At 43.3% G+C, this 23,461-nt stretch overlaps 1 protein-coding gene across 1 annotated transcript in view; it reads left to right on the forward strand.

Moving 5' to 3' along the window:
* Nucleotides 1-23,461, forward strand: part of CDH13 (cadherin 13) — an 879,383-nt gene that overhangs the window by 704,366 nt on the left and 151,556 nt on the right. The window contains exon 8 of the mRNA XM_055000790.1: nucleotides 22,393-22,533. Coding sequence (XP_054856765.1) covers nucleotides 22,393-22,533 — 141 coding nt within the window. The remainder of the gene's footprint in view (nucleotides 1-22,392; nucleotides 22,534-23,461) is intronic.

Below are 23,461 nucleotides of genomic sequence, written 5' to 3' on the forward strand. Positions count from 1 at the left end.
TCTTCTTTGTCTCTTGATGCAGCTTAGGCAAATAAAATTAACATTTTTTTCTAATAGGACTACTTTTAATCTCCACTCGAAAAAAATGGGATTTGTAACAAAACGACGCTTCTGCACAGTTCTGTTGTGGAAGAAGAAAAGGACAGAGCTTGTAATGTGTTTCCCCCTCCTGCTGATTATTGTGCCATTTTTAAAAAATCCTGAATTGTCATGTTAATTTTATATCTTAGTGGGTTTTTTTACATGTTCAATATTAATTGCATTCAAATCCCATTAGCGAAAAAAGTTGCTAAGGATTTAGAACTCCCCCCCCCTCTAATGTACTTTTTAAAGTGATCTTGAGAGATGGGCAGAAACTGGAAAAAACCCGAACCATATGGTTCGTGGTTCATCAAATTTCACAAACCATGAACCACCAACTTTCATGAACCTGCCCCTGGTTTGCAAACCTGTTTTTGGTTCGTGAAAATGTCACATCCAGGTCAGAAAATCATCACTTCCTGTCAGCAGAAGGTCACTTCCGGGCAAGCAGAAGTTCACTTCCGGGTCAGCAGAAGTTCGGCAGGAAGTCTATCCCCTGTTGCTTAGGAAACTGATTGATCAGCACCAGGCTGTCTGCAGTGACAAACCAAAAAGCAAACCAAATGAACCAGCCTAAAGTTCATGGTGGTTCGTCAGAAATGGGATCTAATGAACCGTGGTTCGCGAACCATGAACTGACTTGGTTCATGCTTAATTTTGGTTCGTCTTTCGGTTCATGCCCATCTCTAATCTTGTCTAAGCCTTTTAAAAAAACACAAATAGAGTTGCCGGCCTCCAGGTGGTGGCTGGAGAGCTCCCATAATTACAACTGAACTCCAGTAGAAAAGAGCAAGAGTCCAGTAGCACTTATGAGACTAACAGAATTGGTGGTAGGGTATGAGCATTTGTGAGTCACAGCTCACTTCTTCAGAGCTGTGACTCACAAAAGCTCATTCCCTACCACAAATTTTGTTAGTCTTATAGGTGCTAGTGTACTCTTGCCCTTTTGTACTGCTACAGATAGACTAACATGGCTACCCATCTTGAACTGATTTCCAGGCCATAGACATCAGTTCCCCTGGAACTGGCTGCTTTAGATCCTTTGCCTCCCCAAACCCCACTGTCTTCAGATTCCTGCCCCCAAATATCCAGATATTTCCCAATTGGAACCTGGCAACCTTGCTTTGCAACCTTGAGCATTTGCCTAAATCTGAGTTTAAAGGCCCATTGATGGCTATTAGCTATGAGGAAGAATTGGAACTTCCATGTTCAGATTCAGTGTACCTCTAAAAAGCAGTTGCTCAGGGAAGGAAAAAACAGGGAGGGGATTGGGCTTCAGTCCCCTTCTTGTAGACCTTCCAGGGCATCTGGTTAACAGTGGTGAGAAATAGGGTACGATCCAAGATGCAGCATCCGACATCTTGATGCATGTGACGAAGACAGCTGCAGCTCTCGAAAGCTCATGCTACAATAAAGTTGGTTACTCTTAAAGGTGCTACTGGACTCTTTACTATTTTGCCACTACAAACTAAGATGGCTAACTCCTCTGCATCCTACATGGTGACAGTACTTATACTTTCCTTAATGCTTGAAGTAATTCTGTCAGTCTGTCTCTCTTCTTTGTTAATTTGCTTTCCTTTGCTCTGCAAAGAGTTGTCTGTAAATGAATTCTGTCTTCTCAAAGACCCCATTGCCTCTTAAGTCCTTTTTAACCAATGGTTTCCACCGCGACTGTTCAACTCCAACTTGCTCCAACATATGGCCATCCTCTGTAACAGATCTTTTGGGGGAGTCTTTCTTGGTGCTTGAGTCCTTTTCTCTGCCTGTGGTTCACTCCTCCCTATGCCTCTGACACTTCAAGCTTTTGACTTTTGTCCTTAATCCAATTATTCACCTCTATCCACATAAGCTATTTCCTCATGAAATGCTTTGGTTTTCCATGGTGATGGAAAATTGATGTGCGCTTCCATGAGTTGTGTGCCACCAAAACTAAACACCTGAGCTTCCTTTAGTCACTATTCAGAGGAGTTTGCTGTGTTAGTCTGTAGCAGCAAAATCAAAAAGAGTTCAGCAGCACTGCAGCACAAGCCCTCGATAACCACAGTCCTCCCCGCCAGATGCATCTGACAAAGAGAACCGTGGTCCTCGAAAGCCCACGCCAGGTGCCACTGGACTCCGAGGCAGGGTCAGGGGGAGTCCAGTGGCACCTGGCGTAGGCTTTCGAAGACCACAGTTCTCTTTGTCAGATGCATCTGGCGGGGAGGACTGTGGTTATCGAGGGCTTGTGCTGCAGTGCTGCTGAACTCTTTTTGATTTTGCTACTACAGACTAACACGGCAAACTCCTTTGAATCTTTACACAAGCAAACTGATCCCCACACCAAAAGGAGCTGTCTGCATCTCCATATCAAAGGAGTTGTTTACATCCCCCCTCTCCTCCTTCCCCCCTTCCCCCCCTCTCCTCCTCTTTATTTGGCCAGTTTCCTTCTGCCCTCCATGCATCTGATGCAGAGAACGTGGTTCTCGAAAGCTTATACTACAATAAAATTGCTTAGTCTTAAAGGTGCTACTGGACTCTTTTTGATTTAGTCACTATGTGATTCCATTCCCTTGCAGGCTTTCCTTTGTTTCTTTTTACTCCCCCTTGTCCCAGCTTTTCTTCATTTCTTTCTATTTGCCTTTCGTGATTCTTCTGCAAAACCGGAAAGGAGGTATTGCTACCTACAGCAGCCATTTGAGGATTGGCTCTACTTCCTGTGGGAATTGGGTTGGGTTGCCACTCACCACCCCCTGTCAAAATTTCAAAGGTGTCTGCAGACTCTAAAAGGGATGTAAAGGGGAGATTTTGTCTGCATTCTCTTTGCTGCAGAAATCTGTGCACAGGGTTCTTCCCAAATACTTTTTTCCAAACTGTTATTTGCTCTGCTTCCTATTTCACTTGATCTCTCTTGCAACTTAGCTCTCCTCGCTCAGATTCCTTTATTGAGGCACAACAGGTTCTTGGGTTAACTTCCTTGTAACAATAATGAGTACGAAGAAACCAATAAAGCTCAGCTAACACATTCCGTACAAGGGGAACCTTGTTAGCTCGAGCAAAAATGTTAAGTGCACCAGTTGTGCTAGAGTGGAAAGTGAATAATATACTAGAAATAAAAGTTTATTTTACTGGGGGAATACCTCAAGTAGCTCACACTTTGGGGAATCTATAACAATTGGCTTCTTTCTGCTTGGAAGCAAATACAGCCGCATCATTATACACCATCCTTTTTTGAACTTCATTCTATTTAAACCTGAGCATCTTGTTTCCAGAATTAATGACCATTTGCAGGTTCAGTCTGACATTGCTCTATTCCTCTCTACCTCCAGATACAAAATGCCAACTTACGTGCTGCTCCATGGTGTCAAAAGGGAGATCAGTTCAGAAACTGGGAAGAGGAGGAGGGCTGGCTCAGCCCAGCAGGGACTAAAAAGATTTTCTCATTCATCCCAAAGAATATAACTTAGGTCGAGCTACACCTTAACTCTCCCCCCCTGAAATCCATTCTTCAGTTTCAGAAACTTTAGCAGTAGAGTCCTGGACTCCTGATGTAAAGCCTGTTGTAGAGTTCTGGATTCTAATTTCTGCTCTGCCATGAAAATCACAGGATGATGACGACGACGACGATTTATATTGTGCCCTTCAGGACAACTTAACACCCACTCAGAACAGTTTACAAAATATGTTATTATTATCCCCACAACAAACACCCTGTGAGGTGGGTGGGGCTGAGAGTGCCTAGAAGCTGTGACTGACCCGAGGTCCCCCAGCTGGCTTCAAGCGGAGGAGTGGGGAATCAAAGCCGGTTCTCCAGATTACAGTCCTGCTGCTCTTAACCACTGCACCAAACTGGATCTTGAGGATTTGAGTCCAGGGGCTCCTTAGAGACCAACAGGATGTTCAGAGCGTAAGCTTCTGAGAGTTAGCGTTCCATTAATCAGGCACGTCTGAAAGTTTACACTCTGAAAATCTTGTTGGTCTCTAAGATGCCACTGGACTCCAATCCTGCTGTTTGACTGCTGACCAACATGGCTGGCTACCCACATAAAAGATGACGTTGAGTCAGTCATACCCTCATGTTTGTTGTTGGTAGTTTAAAGGATCATTTACAGATGACAAGTTCCACCCTGCCTCCCAGCATGGTCTTTTTCTTGACACTCAGATGGCTGGCAGACTGGGGTGGGATCCTGGTATTATGCTGTTTCTCCAATCCCCATTAAGCAGGATTTTGGGGTGCTTCTTCAGTAGCTTGCCACCACATCTGGAGTATTTATTATCCCCCTTTGGGGGGTTCCTCTCCATTTCCAGTAACCACCCCAGAAAAATCAGTTACCACTGATTTCTATTTATTTTGATTGATTGACTGACTGACTGACTGACTGACTGACTGACTGACTGACTGACTGACTGACTGACTGACTGACTGATTGATTGATTGACTGACTGACTGACTGACTGATTGATTAATTTTACATCATTTCTAGTCCATCTTTCTCACTGAGACGCAAGGTGGATTACATAGAGCCAAACTACAAGTGACGTCTTACACAGGTTGGACACTAGTCGGCTTCCCTCAAGTTTTGATGGGAAATGTAGGCATCCTGGTCTTGCAGCTGTAATGGAGAGCCAAGCTGTAAAACCAGGGCGCCTACATTTCCCATCAAAACTTGAGGGAAGCCGACTAGTGTCCAACCTGTGTAAGACGTCACCTGTAGTTTGGCTCATAGTGTGAGTTAGTACAATCAGTACCATGACATTTCAATATACATGCAATGGGCATATACATGCAATTTGCAAGATTTAAAGAGAAGGAAGGTTTACAGATATAAGTGTTGATACAAAGCATAGACAAATTCCACAATTAATATATTAAACAACAGAGGAACTACCCAGTAGGATCATACTTATAGCAAGAGCAGTGAAATCTATGATCCCTCCCTTTTTACAGAAATAGTAGTGAAGTCTGTGGTTACCTCCTTATCCCTTTACTGATGGATCTCTCGAGGCCATTTTCTTACAGTACAGCTCTCCCATCTGAGCAAAACACCCTCTTGAACAGTTTGTTTTTTGTTTGTGGAAGGCCAGGAGAGTGAGAGCTTTCCTAACCTCCTCAGGTAGGCCATTCCCTAAGGTGGGGGCCACCACAGAGAATGCCTGTGTACAGGCAGCTGTTGATTGTGACCATGTGAAGGGTGGTACCTGCTGAAGTCCCTGTTCAGATGAGTGAAGTTGCTGTGGTGGAATATCCCACACACCAAAGAGTCTGCTTCTTTTTCAGAGTTTCCACTACATGTACCAAAAAGACATTAACCAATCTCGGCTTGAGGTTCTGGAACTCAAAGCTTGCCATTTGCCCAATAACGGGCCATTAGCACATCAAAGGATATAAAGGAAATTCAGCTGGGATATTATAGCTGGTTCCCAGCATATGAGACTCTAGTGGGCTACTTTATCACAGTAAAATGTCAGCTGTCCATCTGCCCTTCTGTTCCTCATTCTGTAACATTTGGTATTGTTTATAGTATAGTATCAGGACTGGCGCAACCATGGAGGCAGGTCCGGCAACCGCCTTGAGTGCTGAAGCACTGGAGGGGGCGCTGCAGAGGTGGGAATCCGCCCACACACCACCCTGGCCGCCTGCCGCTCCTGGGCCACAGCTGCTGCGCCTGGACAAGAGTGTGTGCTGGCAGTGGCAGCATGGGGCAGTCTGAGCAGGCAGTCTCCCAGCCCTTTTGCTCAGTTGCCCTGTGCTGCTGTCACCGCCTGTACACAGCTTCAGGTCAGGCACAGCAGGCGGCTGGGCGGCACGGGGCAACTGAGCAGGGCCGATTCCAGAAGGCCCTCCCTGTCCTGAAACGTCGCACGAGAAAACGCGATATTTCGCGTTTTCCGCACGACGACGCGCAACGTTTCGGGACGGGGAGGGCCATCTGGAATCGGCCCAGGAGGTCTGGGAGGCCACCCATGTGCTGTCCCAGCTGCCTGCTGTGCTAATGGGGCTGCCTCGCAGAGGCATGCTGTGTGATGACATCACATGCAGTGACGTCATCACACATTCTGGGTGCGCGCGTGTGCACGGGGGTGACAATAGCCCTGAAGCTGCCGCCAGCCTCAGGCGCCAGAAACTCTGGCACCAGCCCTGTATAGTATAGTGCCATGTCGTGAAGTAGCATAGCATAGCATAGCATAGCATAGCATAGCATAGCATAGCATAGCATAGCATAACACGTAGTCCTCCTGACTCCATTCCCATGTTGTGTTGTGCGGGTGTAAGCAGTCTCCTAATTCTCAGTAACAACCGTTCTTCTGATACTTTCATTTATTTCAGATGACAGGGAATACTATGCAGGGGAGGGAATGTGACATTTAAGTTCCATTTGGACAGTTTAGCATTGATTAAATTACTTCCTTTGGTTCCATTGGGAGAGGAGCCAAAATTCAAAGGCAGTGAATATGTTTTGCCTGCAGAAGGTTCCAGGTTCAATCTCTGATGTCTTCAATTACAGCCTAGGATAGCAGGATTTCTCTGCCTGAGCCCCTGGAGAGCTGCTACCAGTCAGTGCAGACAATACTTAGCACGATGGACCAAGGGTATGTGTCAGGTTACTGTTTGCCAAGTAGCAATGGGCAATCTCCCACCACCATTTTCAGTCCCTTGCTCTTAATAGGAGAAAAAATGGAGAAGGGAACTGTATCAGTGGTGGCCCTCTAGGAATTGCCCCCAATCTCTATGGGAAAGACCATAGGGAATAGGGGAATTCCTAGAGTGTCACCTAGAATTGATGTCAAATTTACCCCAAGTTTTACCCTCCCCAGGCATCGCCCTTAAAATCTGACAACCCTAGTTATAAGGCAGCTTTGTGCATATTTGATTTAGGCAGGGACCACAGCCCAGTGGTAGAGCACATTTTGCATTTTAAAGGTCTCAGGTTCGATATGTAACACCTCCAGGAAATGGATCCTAAGCAGCAGGTGTTGCTGTTGAAGAGTTTCTCCCAGATTGAGAATACTGAGCTTAAATGGACCAGCGGTCTGTATCTGTATCAGGTACCTTCTTATATTCATTCCCAGTAAGATTCTTTTTAAGAAAGTGATGTCTCCTCCCACAAGATGATGTACATGATTAACAGTCCATCCTAGAAGGCAGAATGTGGTAAGACTATCTTTTGCATGCCCTAAAGTATGTCCTAACATCCCCCACTGCCAAGATTTCCAGTACCATGTGTGATCTGAATAACCCTTTTGACTCAGTTCTTTAAAGATCTTGAATTAATTCTTGCAATCAAAACCCTCTGGCCTGGTATTTGACCATAACTGTTATGAAAGCTATTATCCATCAGTATGTTAAGAAATCAGTTGCAAAGTGGATTGAAAAAAATATATATACAAATGGAAAATTCTGTTGATGCTTTCAAAAGTAGGAAAAGAGTGTTCCTACGGAGGTGCTGATTTCATCTTCTGCAGCGCAGTAAAGCATTTTTTTTCTTTTTTGTAAAGCATCAATGGTATAATTGAAATCCATTTTACGTGATTTTTCCTCTTATGATTCAGAATTAGATCAATTCATATTCCCAGAGAAGTCCCCAACAAGTACATAAATACAGCCACCAGAATTGTATTTTGTCCATAGGCAAAACTAATATCATTTGCTGATTCATTACACTCTCGGTGGGGTGCTTGATTTCAGAAAGCTACCTGGAATTATTGCTGGCAATAGAGAGCTAAACTAAGATAAGCTTTAATAACAGCAAAGTAGTCAAACACAAAGGGAAAATGGAAAACCTGATTACAAGTAACATCTGATGGTTGCTTTGATTAAAGCATTTTATGCAAACCATAAATACCACTGATGCTTCAAGTGGGACTTACACAAGTGTAATGAGGCACCAGAATGAGTCCCTTATATCATATCCCTCACTAGTGTCCTGCCTTCTGTAAGCTCATAACTAGATATAACAATGTATACACAGTTGCAATGGCAGACAAAAAAAAAGAGGAAAGCAATCACATGTATAGTCTGCTATTGTGCTCCAAAGGACAGCTTATCAATGTCCCAGTATCACTGCATCTTGTGTTCTTGTGCTTCCCAAACAAAGTCATGGGTGGGGGCACATAGAAACATACAAACATAGAAACATAGAGCTGGAAGGTATCCCAAAGGTCATCTAGTCCACCCCCCTGCACAATGCAGGAAATTCACAGCTACTTCCCCCCTCACACACACGCACACCCATTGATCCCTGCTCTATGTCCAGAGGAAGGCATCCAGCATCCTTGGACAATCTGGCCTGGAGGAAAATTCCTTCCTGATCCCAAAATGGTGATCAGCATTACCCTGGGCTTATAAGAAAAGGCCATAATTTATTTATTTAATTCAACTTATACCCTGCCCTGACAGCGAGAGGACTCAGGGTGGCATCCAACAAAATACATTATTAAAATACAATAAAACATTATTTCAAGTAGCAAAAAACCAATATTAATACACAATTAAACCAACAGCATAAAAATCCAGGTCCCACCAAACATCTGGCCACTACGGAATGAAAAGCTGACTCCTGATCAAAGGCCTGGAGGAACAGCTCCATCTCGTAGGCCCTGCGGAAATGTAAAAGATCCCACAGGGCCCAGATCTCCACTGGGAGAGTGTTCCACCAGGCCAGGGCCAGGGCAGAAAAGGCCCTGGCCCTAGTTGATGCCAGCCAAATGTCCCTCGGTTCAGGGGACACCAGAAGCTGTTTATCCGCAGAGTGCAAGGCCCTGTGGGGGGCATAATGGGAGAGGCAGGAGAGTCACTGGTTCATTCCTTCATGCACTCCATCTCTTGATCTGTGAACATTCATATTAAGTCACAGAATCATCATGGCTGCCAGATGGGTTGAGAGAAGAAGAATGAACATAGGGCAAGATCAAGTTCCTTTCATACTGTGGGCCAAGCTACACATGACGAATGACACTTGAACGGCAAGTGTATTTCTCCCTGTTCACTTGCCCTCCACTCAATCCACTTGCCGTTCAAGTGTCATTCGTCACGTGTAGCTTGGCCCTGAGATGGGGTGGGGCACTTGGACAGGGGAAACAGCCAGCAAAGAAGTGTTGTAATCATCCTTTCTGGCCTCCCCTTCTTCCAGATTGCAATCTCCAAGAAAATTAAAAATAGGTTGTCAGAATGTTCACAGAACTCTACATTGTCTGTAGCTTTGCTTTGTGGAGCTTGATAATCCATTTTTGTATTCCAGAGGAAGAGTAGCATCTTTTTTCACTGGTAAAGGAGCACCGATCAGCAGTGTCTTCTCAATAAGAGTATTTACAGTTTCGTATCTAATAACAAGAGATGAGAAGGTTTGTTGTTATGCCAGCAGGAACAGCTACCCATAGCAAACTGTTTCCTAGCCCAGTCAGCCAGGTCTGGAGATAAAACCCCAGGCCCCAAATGTTTATCTTTATTCTTCTTCTGGTGGGCAGAAAATTCTGGAATGTGTGGTATTGCTTCAACACATTTGGTCTTGCTTCCTAAAGCAAAATTGGAGCTTGACAGTGGGCATCTGAGATTCCTCCAGGTATGTAGATAACCCCCCTCCCTTTCTTCATCTGCCCCCATTGTGTGGAATTTTGATTTGCAGTCTAGGGCTGTTTCCACGTGTCCTTAAAGGGGCAGCTCACTCACCGAATGCTGGCGGCTTTTCCCCTTGACTCCAGAATTGTTTTTTTTCCAAAATGGTTGCAGGCTGTTTGGCTTCCATTTTTTTCAGTGCCTTTTCTGGGACCGCACTTTCCCACAGTCCCAGAAAAGGCTCCAAAAAACCAAAAGCCAAACAACCTGCAACCGTTTTGAAAACAGAGACGTCTGGAGTCAAGGGGGAAAGCCACCAGCATTCGGTGAGTGGGCTGTCCCATTAAGGACATGTAGAAATGGCCTAGGTCTGTTGTTCAGACTTAGATATGATACCAGGAGACAAAAGCAGCATTGTGTAGTCTCCTGAGTGACCAGTTCAGCCTGCTGCACACACGCATGTGCGCACACATGCACGTGCATGTCATAATATGCTTTCATCAGATTCATATTTAAGCATATATGCATCATGCCAGAGATGTAAAGCTGGAATTGTAGGCTGTTTTATACATTCTGGCACTAATTTTCAAAATAACTTCTGTGATTTCAGCCAGCTGATGCAAGGTTGTCGGGACACTCTGGTAATTGAGTTTTCCTGGGAGTTTTGACCGCTGCTGCCAATTTGCAAAGCAGATTAGGCTGCGGAATACATTTTCTGCCTTGACCTTTATCACATCACTTTCTTGTGTGGGAATAAGATGGTGTGTATATATACGAAGGTGTAACCGACGCGCTCATCATTTGCTAAAAAAAAAAAAAGTGGGACTTCCCCCCCCCTCTTGACACTAACCCAGTAAGGTTCATTCTGATTCTCTTAATGAGAGATTATGTTCAACTTGGCATAAGGGAGTTGCTATAAAAATATTATCATTTCTTACTCTGGTGGAAAGAAATTGTTCTAGTGGATTCTGAATTGTGACTGAAGGAGAACGTTAATTAGCCGGCTTATGCAATAAGGCACACTCCATGCTTTCATGTTAGACCCTCAAATCCAACACATAATCAGATTTCCAAATTTCAAACATTTGCTTAGGCACTGATTTTTTTTTTTGAAAAATATGGCCATTGTTTGGATTTGAAGAATTGTGCCACCGAATGGAAGTATTTGAGTATTGTTTGTAAATACGCTGCAGCTGATCAGAAATTAATGACTTAGAGACGTGCATTATCCTGTCTAGATGATATTCCATTACGTCCCCTGCAGGGTGTTGCGCTCTGCAGACAAGCAACTCCTGGTGGCCCCCGGCCTGAAGGATATCCATCTAGCCTCAGCCAGGGCCAGGGCTTTTTCTGCCCTGACCCCGGCCTGGTGGAACACTCTCCTGCTGGAGATCTGGGCCCTGTGGGACCTCTTACAGTTTCGCAGGGCCTGTAAAATGGAGATGTTCCACTGGGCCTTTGGCTGAGTGCCAGCGGGTGTCCTCCTCCTTCCATCTAAGACCACCACTTCTTCTGGGGCTGCCCTTGGCCATCTGCTGTGCCCATATATGGACTCCCAATATTTGTTTAAATAGCCTGCTCCTGGACTATTTTAATGATTTTTAAAAATTTATTATTGATGTTATGTTTTTGTGATTTTAATGTATTTTTAATGTTGTTAGCCTCCCTGAGCCCATCTGTGGGGAGGGTGGGGTATAAATCGATTAAAATAAATAAATAATAATATTGGGTACTAGCCAATATCCTGACCTGGCTAGTCCAGCCTAACCTGATCTTATCAGATCTTGGAAGCTAAGCAGGGGATTGGCCATGATTAATAATTGGATGGGAGACCATCAAGAAAGACTAGGGTTGCGTTGCAGAGGCAGGCAATGGCAAACCATTTCTGTTAGTCCTTTGCCTTGAAAACTCCAGCAAGGGTTGCCTGGTGGAACTATCTGTCTGAGGAAACTAGGGTCCGGCAGGATTTTTTATCTTTCCACCAGAGATGTTCCACCGGGCATTTGGTGGGGGCTAGGCTGTCCTCCTGCCGGCCATACCACTGAAGACCATCCATCACCCATGCAGGAGCTCATAAGTGTGACGCAGGGCATGATGCAAGAGCCAAGCCCTGCGTCTAAAAATGCTGTATTTAATATTTAAATCCACCAATTTAAATTGTATATGGAAGAACATTTTAAAGTTTTTATAATGTTTTTATTGTTTTTAATTTTTATGTAGAGGTCGTATGTTGTTACAGTGCCCTGAGCCTGTCTGATGGGGAGGGTGGTCTAGAAGTGTAATAAAATGAATTTTTAAAAAATTAGGCTATGGCTTGATAGCACTTTCCACCATGGCAGCCAATATCAAGTCATTTCCTTTTGCTATGATAAATACTCTTTATCTGCCAAGCAATAGCCTGGGAGATACAATCCCAGATCAAGGATGTGTTGTGTTTATTCACTGGGAGGTGGCTAGAGGAGAAAAGTGCCAGAGCCCTGCCTCTGTTCTATAGGGCCCACCACCAGTACTGAGAATGTGCCACAATATTCAAGGATGGTTACATTGGTGGAGGGCCAAAAGATATTCAGATGAATGAGAAACTTGTAATCATTAATTCTACATAGACTTTGTTAATACAAAAAGTAACAAGAATGAACTAGCTTCTGTTATGTTTCAAGAAGATGTCTCAAATATGGATAATCTTATTTGGTATATGAAAACATAAGATGATAGTCAGCCAAGAATTTAAGTCTCGAAAGCAGCTTTTGTTAAGAAAAGTTTCTGAAACCCTATAAATATGGCAAGCTAAACTAATTGCAAGCTTCCTCTTTGGAGCAGCTCCTTGCCTGTGACCTTTGTATCTTTGAGTAAGATATTTTTTAGGACTCATGTAATTGCTCTCCTTTTAATAACCTTTGTAGTTATAATGGATGGTATGATTTTCTGTTGATTGAGTTAATAGAACAGATACTGAATATTTATTTATTTACTTGTTTATTTATTTATTTATTTGAATGGAAGACTTCATCATTGTATTACTTGTGTACAATATCCAGTAAAAAACTTAAAACGTTATCAGAGACATACCTCTTGCCAGGACTTAAACGATTTGATATAGGAAAGCTAACTAGACGCTCAGTGCTTCTTAAGTACATGCTTCTATCTGATTCAGACCTGACCAGAGTCGTTCAAAACATTTAGGCCATTTCCACACGTCCTAAAAATAGCACCCCATTCACCAAACACTGGTGGCTTTTTTGCAGGATTTCTAATATCTCCATTTCCAAAATGGATGCAAGCAGTTTTCATGGCACCGCGAAAACGGAAGCAAAACTGCCTGCATCTGCTTTGGAAACAGAGACATCAGAAATCCCACCAAAAAGCCACCAGTGTTCGGTGAGCAGAGCGCTATTTTTAGGACGTGTGAAAACGGCCTTTGTTTCATTTAACAATGGATGTCCTGTGTTTCTCATTAGAGATGGGCATGAACTGGGGGAAAAACGAACTGTGCAGTTCGTGGTTCATTGTGTTTCATGAACCACGAAACATGAACTTTCACGGATCTGCCCCAGTTTATGAACTGGTTCGTTTTGTTCATGAAAACATCACTTCTGGGTCAGCAAATTGTCACTTCCGGGTAAGCAGAAGGTCTGCAGAAAGCCCATCCCCTGTTGCCTAGGAAACTGACTGATTGGTGCCAGGCTGTCTGCAGTGATGAACCAAATAATGAACCAAACGAACCAGCCTAAAGTTTGTGGTGGTTCATCAGAAATGGGCTCTGATGAACCGCTGGTTTGTGAACCACGAACTGGCTTGGTTCGTGCCAAACTTTGGTTCGTATTTCGGTTTGTGCACATCTCTATTTCTCATAGTTTGTTCAGTGGTCTATTTGCTACATTTGTTTATTTACCACCCCATCAGAAGCAGGCAACAAAGTGTATGAAAAGCAAATAGGCAAGGAGCTCCTCCTCCTCCAAGGCAACTAGTGGGGCAGCACATGATTCAGTGCCCCCCACACCCTTCTGAGAAATTGCCGTATTATTTTATGTAGTTTGTGTGGGATGTGATAGATGATGAAGCAAGTGGGTAGGTAAACATTGTTCTTAGAAGGACAAAGTGTAGCTTTTCCTTATTTTCTCCGGTTTCTCCCAAAGAATTATCTCTCTCCAGTGGGTAGTAAATAGACGCTGGTTTTCGTTGGTAACAGAAAGACCATCTTGCTTTGATTAAACTGTAGACCTTCCTTTGAAGCATAATAATTGGAAACTGGGGGACTAAAAGGGAGTTATAATATCATTCTGAGCTTGGTATACAACAAACCGTAATTCAAGCACTGGAAGTGCAGCTGGCGTCTTGTTTCCTGTCCCCCATACAAACACAATGGGTGTTTTACAGTAAATGCTAATATTGTGATAATCTGAATAGTCACATTCCTTCACTTCCTTGTCCTGATTTATCAGGGTTATTGCATGTCTTTGCATCAGTTGTTCTCAATGTTGATCTAGTTGAAGGTAGGTTAGGTGTTATTGTGTGTCTGTGGGGAATCCGACCCAAACTTCCTGTTGTCTTAGATTAAAGCAAGTTTTTATTTACTGCAAATGATCATAACTGCTGTCTTTCTAAGGCTGCCACGATGTCAAGGCTTTAACAGAATGCGTTACGGAGGTGCTTGTGAATGTGTTAACTTATTTTTAGAAAGTGTCTGACAAGTAATGCAAAGCTGTCTAATGGCACACAGGGAACCATCTGTCGTGTCAATTACAATTTCTAACTATGGAGGGTCTTTGAGGTTAGGACCACCAGGGAAGTTAGCTAAGGAGGAAAACACATTGCTTACCATCAAGTAGGTCTCCATATTAGCAACTCCCCTGAATTGGGATTAAAGTTGCCAGGTCCAGGTTGGGAAATTCCTGGAGATTTGGGGGTGGAGCCTGGAAAGGGCGGGGGAGGAGCCTCCGTGGGATATAATGCCATAGAGTTCATCCTTCAGAGCAGCCATTTTCTCCAGGGGAACTAATCTCTGTTGTGTGGAGATCAGTTGTAATTCCAGGAGATCTCCAGATACTACTTGGGGGCTGGCAGCCCACACTGGGATAGATATTGTATGTCTTGTCCATGCACTTGAGACTTGGAATATCCTCATTCCAGTTCTTCTTTATTTCTGAGACATTTCTGAACTTTATTTCTGAGACATTTCTGAACTTTATTTCTGAGACATTTTCTGTTTCCTTGCACTGAATTTTCCCCAGAAAATGTGTTTTTCAGCAGTACTTTCTGCATCAATAAACCAGTATTATAGATCTATAGCAGCCTGATAAGGACCCTCCATGCAGCTTTACTCATCTGAACAGGGTCTCTTGCAGGTGCTTTAAATATGTGCTCCTACATACTACCTGTGCATCATGTTGTCTAATGTCAGCCTTAATGCATGCCCAGAAGATAGCAAAAAATGTCAGGATCCCTAGCCAAACGGGCCTGGGGAAAATTGCTTCCTGACCGCAGACTGGCAATTGACATTATCCTGGGCATGTAAAAAGGGTCCACGAGAACTAAGCGCGGATGTTGCCCTTCCTGCCCTCCCTCTCATGATCTGTCCAGGTTCACATACAGATTTTTATTTACAGGTGTTAAAAAGACTTTTTTGTGCTGATGTAGACCAATCAACAATCTGACTTGTTAAAAAGGCAGATTTATATGTTCAACCCTTTGTCTCCCTTCTTTTATACGTCTTGTGCCAAAGCAGAATATCAGTATATTGAGGAGCCACCTTGGCTGAGGCACCTTAGTTAAAGGTTACACTTTTCTTTTTTTCACAGAACTGTTTCTGTGCAACCTTCAACAGTCTTGTCCGTGAAACATGGCTGTCGTACAGAGTTTCCCTTTCTTCTGCCTCACAGAGCCCTGACAGTTTTCTTTCTGGAAATGTAATGAAAAACAGAAGCAGGATTAGCTCCAGCCCAGAAATGCTCTTGGTTATCTCAATTTATTCTAACTGCACAAAGCTATTTATTTATTCCTATCCGTTTCCTCTCCCACTTAACTTTGTGAACAATCCAAACATCTGTCAATACGATTTCTTTAAATTCTCCTCCTTCTCCAAGCTCCAAGCCCGGAAGATCCCTATTTCATACCAGCTCCAAGACTGAAAGATATCTTTTTCATCCGAGGTCTGGCTGGTTTCCATGGTTATCCTTCCTTCCACTTTATCTTTATAACAACCCGGGGAGATAGATTGGGCTCAGAGAGAATGAATGGTCCAAAATCACCCAGCGAGTTTCAGAGCTCAGTAAGGACTGGAACCCAGGTCTCTCCAGTCCGAGCCTAACATGCTAAACTGCTAAGATTAACACAGTATGGAGATCGGCCATTTGCTGGAGAAAAACATTGTGAGGAGGGGAATAATAAGATGCAATTGTACTTGTTTTACAGACCACAGGTTGTGCCAGACTTAATCATGCAGTGGGCTAAATGACTAAAGTGTAAATTTATGGGATAATGAAGGGGTTCCCCGCTGTAATTATACCAATTCTCTCAACAGTACATTGTTTGCACGTAGCTCAACTTGATGAACGAGACACTAGATGAGCCGTGATTTAATGCCTGCCCATTAAGTTCAAGATACTTTTTTTAGCTTCAAATAAGCATTGCTTAAAATGGGTATGTTAATACCAAAGATTTAACAATTGCATTTTTAAAAGGGATTGTTTCACACTCCCCGCACCCACCTAGCATTGTCGGCCTCCAAGTGGAGGCTGGAGACCTCCTGGAATTACAACTGATCTCCAGCCTACAGAGATCAGTTCCCCCAGGAGAAAATGACTACTTTGGAGGCTTGACTCCATGCTATTATACACAACTGACGTCCCTCCCCAAACCCCCACCCTCTCCAGATTCCTCCCCCCAAATCTCCAGAAATTTCTCAACCCAGAGCTTTCTCAACTCAAACTTTATGGTAAAACCATAGTTTCCAGTGATTCCTCGAGTGACTTGATGCCACATCCAAGTTTTCCCTGGAAGTGATGTTACATCGCACAGGACAACTGAGATTCACTCCCTGCTGGAAGTCATCCTGGCCCCATCTTCAGAATGTCTTGCAAGCTTGAGTCCTGACATATGCTTAACAAACTCTTTCTTTCTTTCTTTCTTTCTTTCTTTCTTTCTTTCTTTCTTTCTTTCTTTCTTTCTTTCTTTCTTTCTTTCTTTCGTTCTTTCGTTCTTTCTTTCTTTCTTTCGTTCGTTCGTTCGTTCGTTCATTCGTTCATTCATTCTTTCATTCTTTCATTCTTTATTCTGCCTGCCTGCCTAAGAGAATGCAACCCAAAAATGGCTGTTCCTGCAACAATACCGGTTGGAAAGAAGAAGGGAAAATTCCCTGCAGGAAGCAACAACACTCAACATGCAAAATATCTCTTATAATAATAAATATTTGATTTACAAAGTGCACGTGCCTCTTACTTCTTCAAACAGTGTTACAAATCCATTCATAACTACAATTCCTAAACATACAATAATCCAAAGACGGCGCAGTATACAAATGGACTTAGGTTGGGTAGAAACTCAGTCCAGCTCTAGTCCTTCAAATACTTCCTTTAGTTAGTATGTTCATTCTTCTCATGCTGTTATTTCAATCCCAGGTTGTTCCAGGTAGGTGATACCGTTCTCAATGTAAAGGGGAAAGAAGGACAGCCACGCTCAATCTGGGGCCGGCTACGAACACAGATTTCATGCCACCTTCTTCAGGAGCGTGTCACACTCCCCCTCCGAGGAACCATCACCACTTATCTCTCCCATCCTGGACAATGGCTAGACCTGCGCTCTCTTGCCTAAGAGAGCTGCTATAACATAGTGGTTAAGTGGCTGGGTTGTGAATCAGCACTCTGCTAGTTTGACTCCCACTAGTGCAATCAACTCTACAGGTGGCCTTGGCTCAGCCCCTCCTCTCATCCCCAGCTCCCCAACTATATTGTGGGGATAATAATAACACTGACTTTGTTCACCGCTCTGTGTGTGGCAGTAATCTATCCAGAAGGGTGGTATATAAGCACACTGTTACTATTATTATTAAAATATTTTTTTTTTATTTTGGTGCCCAAAGGAGTAGCAGCAGGAAAGACAGGTTGCCAGCAAGAGAACTTCTGTGATAGTGGGAGATCGGGCTACCCTAATGACTTCTGGCTGGGAGGGGGCTCCATATAAAATACTAGATGTAGGGGAGGAAGAACGCTATTCCCACCAAAAGCTCTCACTTGATCCTCAAAATGCTGGGCAGCAAATGTCCAATTTAATCCAACCTACCATTGCAAAGCGCGGAAGGGGTTTCAAAAACTAACACTGCAATACACTGCAATTTGCATCATTTGCTTATGCGTCTCTTACTAAAGAAGGGTACAGTGAGCGATCGTTTTAGGCAAGTATGTTTTTTAAAGACAGTTTTATTCTTTTTGGCAGAGACATACATTAGTTTATTCAAGTATACTCAGCTATTTGTAGTAGAAACAAGAAAGAGTAGGATATGGGTTACATTATGAAGTATTGAATACAACTGAACTGGAAATAAAAGTGTTCGTTTTTTTAAAAAAAATAAAGTTTGAAAAGCATTCAAAGTTACTTTTCAGAAATCAATCATAACTGCCTTATTTCTAAAACCCTTTAGAGCAGTAAGTGAAACCATCTACAATATTAATAGAAAACCCTATCCACCTCCACACATATATGCATTACTGTCCCTGCTGAATGTTAATATGCCTTTCCTTTAATCCATCCACAAATATTTACAGAGGTTTAAAGGGTGTTCCATAACCAAACTATAAATCCCACACTGACCCAAAGGGTCATGCCGAGCACTTCCTTGGTGTGTGGAGTGGAGAGGAAATAAGGAATCAGGAATCGTACAAAAGTTTTATGATACTGCTAGAGCTTCAGAAGAAAAAAAATGTTTTAGACAAGAATAGACAAACTTCTGTGAAATCAAAAAACACGAAGAGAATTTTAAAAAATAGGCAAGCTAGAAAATATAGATGCACATCTGGGATATAAGCAGAGGTCATTTTGTAGAAAAAGAGCTGGAGGAACTCATTAGCATGACTCGTTAGCATATGCCACACCCCTTGACATCATCAGAAATGTGTCATTAGCATAACTGATTTGCATATGTCACACCCCTTGACATCACCTATCCTGGCTGCTTTGGACCCAATCCTGGCCATTCAGGGCCGAAATTGGGCCCAAAATGGCAAAAAGGGGCTGAAAATGGCCAAAAAGGGGTCCCAAATGGTTAGGATTGCGCCGCCACTGAACAGGAGGGTGATCCACCACCCATCAGAGGCCTGATCCGGGCTGTTTCGGCCCCAATCCAGGATGAAGCGGGCCCAAAATGGCCGAAAGTCAGGTGGGTGGGGCTGCCTCACACGTGGCCTCTTTGGGGAACTGCCAGAACTGTGTTCTTGTGCGTTCCCCCTCGAAATGAGCCCTGGATATAAGGAATCAAATTCCAATCTGTACACACTCCAATAATTAACCATGGGATAATGAATAATTGGAATGAAATGCCCTCTGTCTTTTTAAAAGTCAGACCTGCTGTAGCAGAGTGGTTAAGTGGCTGGACTGCAGATCAGCACTCTGCTGGTTCAAATCCTACTATTTCCATGAGCTCACCAAGTAGACTTGGGTAAGCCCCTCCTCTCAGCCCCAGCTCCCCAGCTGTATTGTGGGGATAATAATAACAATGACTTTGCTCACTGCTCTAAGTGGGGCACTACGCTGTCTAGAAGAGTGATATAGAAGTGCAGTTATCATTGTTTGAGAGCTGCTGTAACATAGTGGTTAAGCGGTTGGACTGTGAGTCAGCACTCTGTCGGTTCAACTCCCACTACTGCCACAAACTCTGCACGTGGCCTTGGGTGAGCCATTCTCAGCCCCAGCTCCCCAGATGCATTATGGGGATAATAATAACATTGTCTTTTTCACCACTCTGAGTGGGACACTAATCTCTCTAGAAGAATGGTATATAATCATAATTGTTGTTATTGTAGAAAAGAGCAAGAGCTCAGTAGCACCTATAAGACTAACATAATTTGTGGTAGGGTATGAGCTTTTATGAGTCACAGCTCACTTCTTCAGATACAGCTAGAATGTGAGTCCATCTGTCCTTATATCTTGGACAGTGGAGTGATTACAGAAGCTGAATGATAATAGCTGGTGAATGAGAATGGCAGGTGGGATTGGATAGGGTGGGGTATGCAGAAGTGTAGTGGATGTGGAGAAATCAGCATTGGTAATGAGACAAGAAGCCTAGGTCTTGATTCAGTCCAGGTGGATGCATGTGCTTGAGCTTCATTATCCGTTGCAATTCAGCCGTCTCTCTAATCTCCCTTTGAAATTCCTCTGCAGGATAACTGCTACTTTTAGGTCAGTGTCCTAGAAGGTTAAAATGTTCCCCCACTGGTGGTGGTGGTGGTTATCACCAAACAGGATGCATAGAAAGATTATCTTTGCCCGATCCTCTGTGGTGCAGGCTGGTTTTGCCTTCCATCTCTCCACACTGTTTTTAACTTTCCAATTTCTCCCAGGTGATGAGAGAGCAGAAAAGGAGACAAAGGGACTGAGTGGCCCTACAGAAATGTCCCTAATAAGAGCTGTGTCCAAACAGTACACTCTGCCTATTTCCACGCTGCCAAACTGGATCATAAACTGCAACCCAAAAGAACTCATGAGATCAGGCTTTTATTCATGCGGTTGGAGAATTCAACAATTCCCGGCAAGTTTCCTGCCTTGTAGCATGGAGGAAATGTGTTGTTGTTTGAGATACAGAGAGAATAGATATATAATTGGGTCCTCAGGTTAGAATGATGTTACTCTCTGAAGGCCCTGCATGGTGTTTGGATGGCTTTTGATGGGTCTCTTCCAGAGACGACTTGCACTCTGGGGCTGTCATTTGAAGGAAGTTGATGCATGCACATCAACTCACAAAGGACTTTTCATCAGCATTCTCCATCTCTCTTGTTTCGTTCTTGTTATCATGGAGTTCTGCAGTTCTAATCCAGATGTGTTGCTTGCAAACAGCTCTCACCAGCTTACTTAATATTCCCTTGTTCCTTATTGATACAGAAACCATCTTGTCAGCAAATAGGTATAAAAGTAGATTCTCTGCACACACACACACACACACACACACCTTGGCATAATAAAATAAAATAAAATAAAATAAATTGTTCCATCATTCAGTCCACAAGATATTTTCACCCACGAAAAGGCGAGAATAAACAAGTGGGTGGCTTTGAGAATAAACTCAGGCTATTGTATGAGGGAAAGGGGAATGAACAGCCATGAAGAAGTAGATAATGAACTGCTGTTGAGACTTACAGGTACCACTATAACGATATCTGCAGAATTAGTTTGGTACAAAGATGAAGGTGGTTTCAGAACTCAGCCCCTAAAACACCCACCCTTTTTTTGCAGTTCTGTTCTTCTCTCCAGTAAGCAGGGAGAAAACTGAAAAGGCTGATATTTGACATTAAAAAGATTAGAAATACGTGTGAATGTATTTATATTTCAAGTACAGTGTATTGTTCGGGTTGCAAACTCTGCATTTAGAATAGACAAAAAAAAGTGTATGAACTGAGAAGTTGTAACGGACTGTGAGACATATGCATAACCCACTGGAGAAACTTTTTTTTCCTGAACTTGATCAGCAGATTTCTATTCCAACTGAAGCTGATAATTCAAAAGTTGCTACTTCTGCAGTGCATAAACTCATTCAGTAGTCTTTAAGCAAAAGCTCTGAAAGTGTGTTTTGCCCTGGGTTGCATTGCACCATGGGTTCTGTAGTTTTAAGTCTTGAGGTTCCTCCAGCTTTTTTTGGACTGGATTGCTTTCATTATGCTTGGAGATCAAAGTCCAGTAAGGATGATTTTGAATGTCTCATTTCTGATGTTTTGATCGCCAAATTCCTGTTTGATTCCCTTTCTCCCTTGCGAGAACTCATGAACTCATGAATTACTGATCAGATGGGAAAACATATGAAAAAACACAACCTACAAACAGTATTCAGACCCACCAGAAAAATACAACAGATGCTATGATCAGCAAAAGACAGTAGAGACCCCTTCACCTCTGCAGGAGTATACTGCATACCCTGCAGCTGTTGACAAGTTTACATCAGGACCACACAGTGTAGCATCCAGACAAGAATAAAAGAACATGAATGACACTGCAGACTTGGCCAATCTGAAAAATCAGCAGTGGCTGAACATAGCCTAACTCAAACAGGACACAGTATCTCATTCCAGGACACTAAAATACTGGACAACACATCCAACTACTTTGTCAGATTGCACATAGAGGCCATTGAAATTCAGCATAAGCACAATTTCAACAGGAAAGAAGAGAGTTTAAGAATGAATAGGGCATGGTTTCCAGTCCTGAAAAACACCAGGCTAACAAAATACTCTACATCTTACAATAGCGCTGCAGATAAGATTAGCATATCAAGCACCAATCCATATGCAAAAGAACCTCCTCAGGATACAGTGAAGCCTCCCTCCATTAGCATTCCACACCCTGGGAAACTCTTACAGGATGACTCAGCTCAACCCCACCCCTCCTGAGTAGATATAAATTACCGGCTAACATCTTATCCACACTGTGACACTGAGAGATCTCTGTCTTTTGGTGCTACATCTCTGAAGATGCCAGTCACAGCTGCTGGCAAAATGTCAGGAACTACAATGCCATGACCATGGCCGTACACCTGGAAAATCTACAACTAATCATGATCCTTCCTTCCTTTTTTATCTCTGCAGACTATGGAGAATCCCAAATATGAGCTCCTTATAGAAGCAAAAGACATGGGGGGCATGGATGTGGGATTAACGGGCACTGCCACAGCAACCATTGTTGTTGATGATAAAAATGATCATCCACCAGAGTTCACCAAGAAAGAGGTAAGCATTAACTGCATGCTACAAAACTATTAAATAACTGTTGTTCTAATCTGGAATGTAAAACAGGGACACAATTTTGGCAGGCTGGAGGAGACATCTCCTCCCTATATTTTTGGACCATATGATTATGCCTCTGGGAGCACTCACATTTCTGGCCAACTCACAGTTTCTACACACTAGGTGACTTATTAGAATTCAAAACTGTGGCTCTAGCCATGCAAACTAAAGGCAGAATAGAGTGAGTTGGGTTGACTGAAACTGATAAATTGGCAAACATCGTTGTAGTCATTGAGCAGTATAATAAAGTAACCATGGTGCAACAGGGTGGAAGATGTCCCATGTATGAGTGGGGAAAGAGAAGACACTATCACTAGAATAATGACTGCTGAGGGCAGGCAGGAAAAGTTGCCGAAAAAGAGGTTTTTGCCCCAGGGGATGTTCCAGTCATTTCTCCTGTCAGGCTGAAAGGCAAAGGTAAACCAACTGCTCTTCCCTTCTGCCATCTGGTTAGACAGGTTGGGAGACACTGTCCCATTTGCTACATCTGAACGTGCTCCCTGCTCAGAAAGTTGGATACTTTTGACCTGGTGGTCAAGGTAACTGAGATGTGCTCTTGGGCTACCATGCATTTTAAGGATATTGTGGAAAGGAGGATGTGCAGGCTTTGCTTCAAAGTAAAAGCAGAGGGCCTACAGCATCAATAGAAGTGACATCACATCCTCCTCAAACTCTGGCCTCCCCAAGCACTGCCTACCAAACTTCCTGACATTTACCGTAGAGGCAAGAGGAAATTCCTTAAGTATTGGTATTTGGAGGCCATTTTTCTCCCACTCATCAGTTCCTTGGGATTGGGTAATTCCCTGCCCTGAGTGGCTAAATGAGAGGCCTATACAAGGGCCCTGACCTCACCTGGATAGCCCAGGTGAGC

Source organism: Eublepharis macularius, chromosome 16 (genome assembly GCF_028583425.1).
Source record: "Eublepharis macularius isolate TG4126 chromosome 16, MPM_Emac_v1.0, whole genome shotgun sequence".
NCBI lineage: Eukaryota > Metazoa > Chordata > Lepidosauria > Squamata > Eublepharidae > Eublepharis > Eublepharis macularius.